Source organism: Mastomys coucha, unplaced genomic scaffold (genome assembly GCF_008632895.1).
Source record: "Mastomys coucha isolate ucsf_1 unplaced genomic scaffold, UCSF_Mcou_1 pScaffold21, whole genome shotgun sequence".
Classification (NCBI taxonomy): Eukaryota; Metazoa; Chordata; class Mammalia; order Rodentia; family Muridae; genus Mastomys; species Mastomys coucha.
The window spans coordinates 388,249-393,542 of record NW_022196904.1 but is presented as its reverse complement, the minus strand read 5'-3'; the positions used below and the strand labels follow the sequence as shown (position 1 = coordinate 393,542).

General features: G+C 42.5%; 1 protein-coding gene across 1 annotated transcript in view; it reads left to right on the top strand.

The window, feature by feature from the left end:
- Nlrp12 (NLR family pyrin domain containing 12) overlaps positions 1-5,294 on the top strand; it is a 22,974-nt gene that overhangs the window by 1,153 nt on the left and 16,527 nt on the right. The window contains exon 2 of the mRNA XM_031385035.1: positions 3,354-3,434. Within this exon, the coding sequence (XP_031240895.1) occupies positions 3,354-3,434 (81 nt within the window). The remainder of the gene's footprint in view (positions 1-3,353; positions 3,435-5,294) is intronic.

Below are 5,294 nucleotides of genomic sequence, written 5' to 3'. Positions count from 1 at the left end.
AAAAAAAAAAAAAAGAAAAAGAAAAATCATTCTATTGTAATGAACTCACAAAGAAAAACAACACAGAGATGGGTTAAGGAAGAAGCCACTTAAACACTTGCCCAGCCCCTAAACTTGGTACATCTCAGTAACTTCGTATATAGTTAGGATGACCACTGTAAAGCTTGGAGCTGCCCTGAAGGTTTTACATTTCAGTGGTCTATTATATTCTAATGTACTTATCCACAAAAAAGAAAACACTGACAGAATTGAAACTAGAAGAACAATGGGTTTTGTCTCCTCTTCCTGAGTTGTGAGTCCTTCTGCCTGCATTCTGTCCTTCTGCATCATCTAATATTAACTTTTCTCTCTCCCCCTCCCTCCCCCCCTCCTAGTATAGCATAGAGTTTATTCAGGGCGTGGAGAGGGGAGTTAAGAGGGTAGTTAGAGGCAGAGAAAGGCAGAGAGAGAAAGAGAGAGAGAGAGAGAGAGAGAGAGAGAGAGAGAGAGAGAGAGAGTAGAGAAGTAGAGCCCAGCCATGAGAATGTGGAGAGAGAGTGGGGAAGGGAAGAGCAAGAGAGCAAGAAAGGAACAAGAGCAGAGTGAGTTCGAGGCCAGCCTGGTCTACAGAGTGAGTTCCAGGACAGCCAGGGCTACAGAGTGAGGTCCAGGACGGCCTGGTCTACAGAGTGAGTTCCAGGACGGCCAGGGCTACACAGAGAAACCCTGTCTCAAAAAAAAAGAAAGAAAGAAAGAAAGGAACAAGAGCTAATATTAACCTCTCTTGGTCTCTTAGACTTTAAATGTTACACTGTGCTCATACTTACAGATATATATATAGTAAAAAGAGCAGCAATAAATACAGAATGCAGATATGTCCATGGAAGGATATGGACTTCTCGGGGTATATGCCCAGGAGCAGAATAGCTGGCTTATATGGTAATTCTATTTAATGTTTTGAGGAACATCTAAAATGATTTCCACAACGGATGTATGGATTTGCACTCCCTCTAGCAGTGAATAAAGATTCCTCTTTCCCCATCCTCTCTATCATTTGTTGTCAGATTTATTGATGAGAGTCCTTCTGACTAGAGTAAAGTGGTATCTCGAAATCCTGGAGCTGGAAAGATGGCTCAGAAGTTAAGAGCAGCAGCTGCTTTTCCAGAGGGAAAATGGGATCAGTTCATAGAAGCTCACAGCTGTCTGTAATACCAGTTCCAGGGCGTCAGCCACCCTTGCACAGACACAGACGTGGGCAAAACACAAGTGCACATAAAAATAAATCATTAAAAATAGTTTTAATATGCCTCTCCCTGATGACTAGGGATGTTGAACACTTATAAAAATAACTGGCCATTTGTGTTTATTCTTCTGTAAACTGTTCATTCCATTAGACCATTGTTGGTTAGGCTGGGCATGGTAGCACACACCTATAATCCCAGTACTTTGAGAAAATTAAACAGGGGTAGGGATAGAAGGATGGACTACTGAAAGCTGAAGGTCAGCTTGGGCAATACAGCAAAACTACATCTTTTTTTTTCAAAGATTTATTTATTATTATACCTAAGTACACTGTAGCTGACACCAGAAGAGGGCATCAGATCTCATTATGTGTGATTGTGAACCACCATGTGGTTGCTGGGATTTGAACTCAGGAAGAGCAGTCAGTGCTCTTATCCACTAAGCCATCTCGCCAGCCCTTTTTTTTTTTTTAAGATTTATTTATTGTTATATGTAAGTACACTGTAGCTGTCTTCAGACACACCAGAAGAAGGCATCAGATCTCATTACAGATGGTAGTGAGCCACCATGTGGGGTTGCTGGGATTTGAACTCAGCATCTTCATAGAGCAGTCAGTGCTCTTAACTGCTGAGCCATCTCACCAGTCCCGCAAAACCCCCGTCTTAAAAATCAAACACATGGGCTGGTGAGATGGTTCAGTGGATCAGGTGGCTTCTGCTACCAAACCTGATTGCCCTAGTTTGATCCCCAGAACCCACATGGTAAAAAGAAAGAACTGATTCCCAAGCTTCTCCTCCAACTTTCACACACTCCTTACACTATGCACACCTCATTCCACAAAAAAATAATAATCAGGGGATACAGACACACACATACACACACATCTCCAAGCTGCTGGGTATGATGGTAGCTACCTTTAATCCTAGCCCTCGGGGCTGGAAAGAGAGCACAGAGGTTAAGAGCACTGACTGCTCTTCCAAAGGTCCTGATTTCAAATCCCAGCAACCACATGGTGGCTCACAACCATCCATAATGAGATCTTACACCCTCTTCTCACGTGTCTGAAGACAGCTACAGTGTACTTAGATATAATAATAAATAAGTCTTTAAAAAAATAATAATCCGGGCTGGCGAGATGGCTCAGAGGTTAAGAGCACTGACTGCTCTTCCAAAGGTCCTGAGTTCGAATCCCAGTAACCACATGGTGGCTCACACCCACCCGTAATGAGATCTGACGCCCACTTCTGGTATGTCTGAAGTCAGCTGCAGTGTACTTATGTATAATAATAAATAAATCTTTAAAAACCAATAATAATAATCCTAGCCCTCAGGGAAAAAGAATCAAGTGGATCTCTGTGAGTTCAGGGTTAGCCTGGTCTCCATAGCTAGCTCTAACCCAGCCAAGGTTATATAATGGGACCCTGTCTTAAAAAAAAATTAAATTACATGTCTGTATATGAAGAAAGTATATTTTATGTGTATAAAAGATTTCCTATTTACATTTTTATTATATTTATTTCTATATGTGTATGGGGTGGGGGTGGGAGATGAGGTGGCCTTCAAGACTGTCTTCTGTCCTCCAGTCTGGACTTGAAGGTCCTTTGTATCCAAGGATAACTTAAAATCCTGGTCTTTATGCCTCTACCTCCTAAGCACTGAAATTCTCTCTCTCCCTCTCTCTCTCTCCCTCTCCCTCTTTCTCCCTCTCTCTCTGTGTATTTATTTGTATGTATGTATATTTATGCATATCAAAGAAAATTCTTTCCTAGCCACCTACAAAAACATCTTAGCCCAGACATTCTCATTGCTTGACTTTGGGGCTACTCTCATCACCGAGTGTGTGAAGTTACGTGATTTATATACGTGTTGCTCTCTGCTGCACCATCAGACTCTCCATTTCTAACACAACACAGTTAGGTGAGTACTAGATACTCTAGCACGGGTGAGCAGGAGTTACAAAGTCACAATCTGATGTAACAATAACAAATATCGTGGCTGCAGGTGTAGCTCAGTGGTAGAGTGCTTGCCCAACATGCTTGAGGCCTTGGATTTGATGCTGCCCAGCAATAAAAGAAGAAAAATAGAATAGAATACTACTGACTGCTAACTGACCTCCTAAATGTCTCTTGCAGTTACTCCAAATAATGGTCTATGCTCTCTTGAGAGCCAATCAGCGTGCCTTTTGGATGTCTCTCCCAATGCTCCAAAAAAAGGTGAGCTATGAGCCCTATTTGGATGTATTAGCTGCACATAAGTAATAGCCCATCTTAAGGCAGGTAGAGTAGAAATATGTATATGTATACATGCCTCTTTCCTCCTTATAACATATCATTTTTTTAAGACAGGGTTTCTCTGTATAGCCCTGGCTGTCCTGGAACTCACTCTGTAGACCAGGCTGGCCTTGAACTTAGAAATCTGTCTGTCTCTGCCATCCAAGTGCTGGGATTAAAGACGTGCACCATTACTACCCGGCAGTATATAATATTTATTATATTTTTGAGATGGGGTCTTTCTACATAACCTTGACTGTCCTGGAACTCAATATATAGGCCAGGCTGGCCATGAACTCACAGAGACACTGGGGTTAAGGCATTTGACCCCCTGCCTAGCCAGAAATGGTATTTAATGTTAACATATGGCAAGGAGTCTTAAAAGAATAGATGCAGTGTTTGTGTGGTAGACAAACACCACTAAAGACTTCATTGTCTTTTAAATTTTAAAAAAATTTAAAAATATTTATTTATTTTTACTTTATGTGTGTTGGTCTGTATATGTACCACATTCACATGTAATGAGCCAGAAGGCCTTGGAACTCTTGAAATTGGAGTTACATGTGGCCGTGAGCTGCTGTGTAAGTGCTGTGAACCAAATGTGGGTCCTCTTCAAGAGCAGCAGATGTTCTTAACCACTGAGCCATTTCTACAGTTCCTTTAAAAACGTTTAAACTTCCTTTGTGTCCAGGGGGTGAAGGGCGTGCCTTGGTGCGTGGATGAGATCACAGGACAATGAGGGTCAGTGTGTGAGTCCTGGGGACTGACTTTAGGTTGACAAGCTTAGTGACAAGCACCTTCACTAGCTGAGCCACCTCAGCCAAACTTTATTGAGCCAACCAACTGCTCTACGTCAGCTATATGTCAAATTTTTTAGTTTGTTGTCTGGCCTGGAATTTACTACGTAGCTGAGGCTAGACTTGAACTGCTGACCCTCCCACTTTTCATTTCCAAGTGGTAGGGTGACAGGTTCTTAGCTGAAGTCCTAAGACTTGCTACTTTGTGGGTGTGAGATAGCTACCAAACTACTTCTCAACAAACAAATCACAGTTTAGGAGCAGAAAGGGAAGGAGCTGGATGAGTTACCTGTAATCTCAGCGTCTCAGGAGGCTAAAGCAGATTGTAGCAAGCTGACACTTCGTTTGGACTGCTTTTAGATATCCTCTGAAAGAGTATTACACACCCACAACTGCTAAATCATCTCTCCAGCGCCACACCCACCCTGTGATTCTCAAATGCTGATTCCTGGAAAATCCCGGTTCAACTGGCAGGGAGCTCCACCGAAGCATCTCTTCCCTGGAGCTTTCTGAGATTCACGAGTCTTGTAAATTTCATGAACTTCTTGAGCCTAGTATCATTAGCTCCTCAAGTCTTATGAGTCTCTCTCCAGGAAGACAGAGAAGTCAATCATCTGGGCCTTATAAGGTCTCTTGGAGAAGACATTTTTTAAGTCAGAAGAATCAATTCCTGCACAACAGATGCGAGGAATATGAACTCACAGAGCTACGCTTGAGTGCCTCAACTTCCCAGGAGAAGAGTTCTCAGATTGCAGCTAGAAACTGTTCTGAGGACCTGGCTCAAAGAACGAGTAGCCAATAGATCCTGCTTGGTAGTCACTGAATTCATTGTGATCTGCTGATAACATCTGGGAATGGTGACTTACCCTAGTAATCATAGGGTTTGCAGGGCTTGGGGTAGGGGTCGGGGCTAGTGGGTAGAGAATATTGAGTCAGGAGATCAAGAAAAGTTAGAAACTAGTCTGAACTACAGAAAAAGACTATTGCCGAAAAAAGGAAGGAAGGG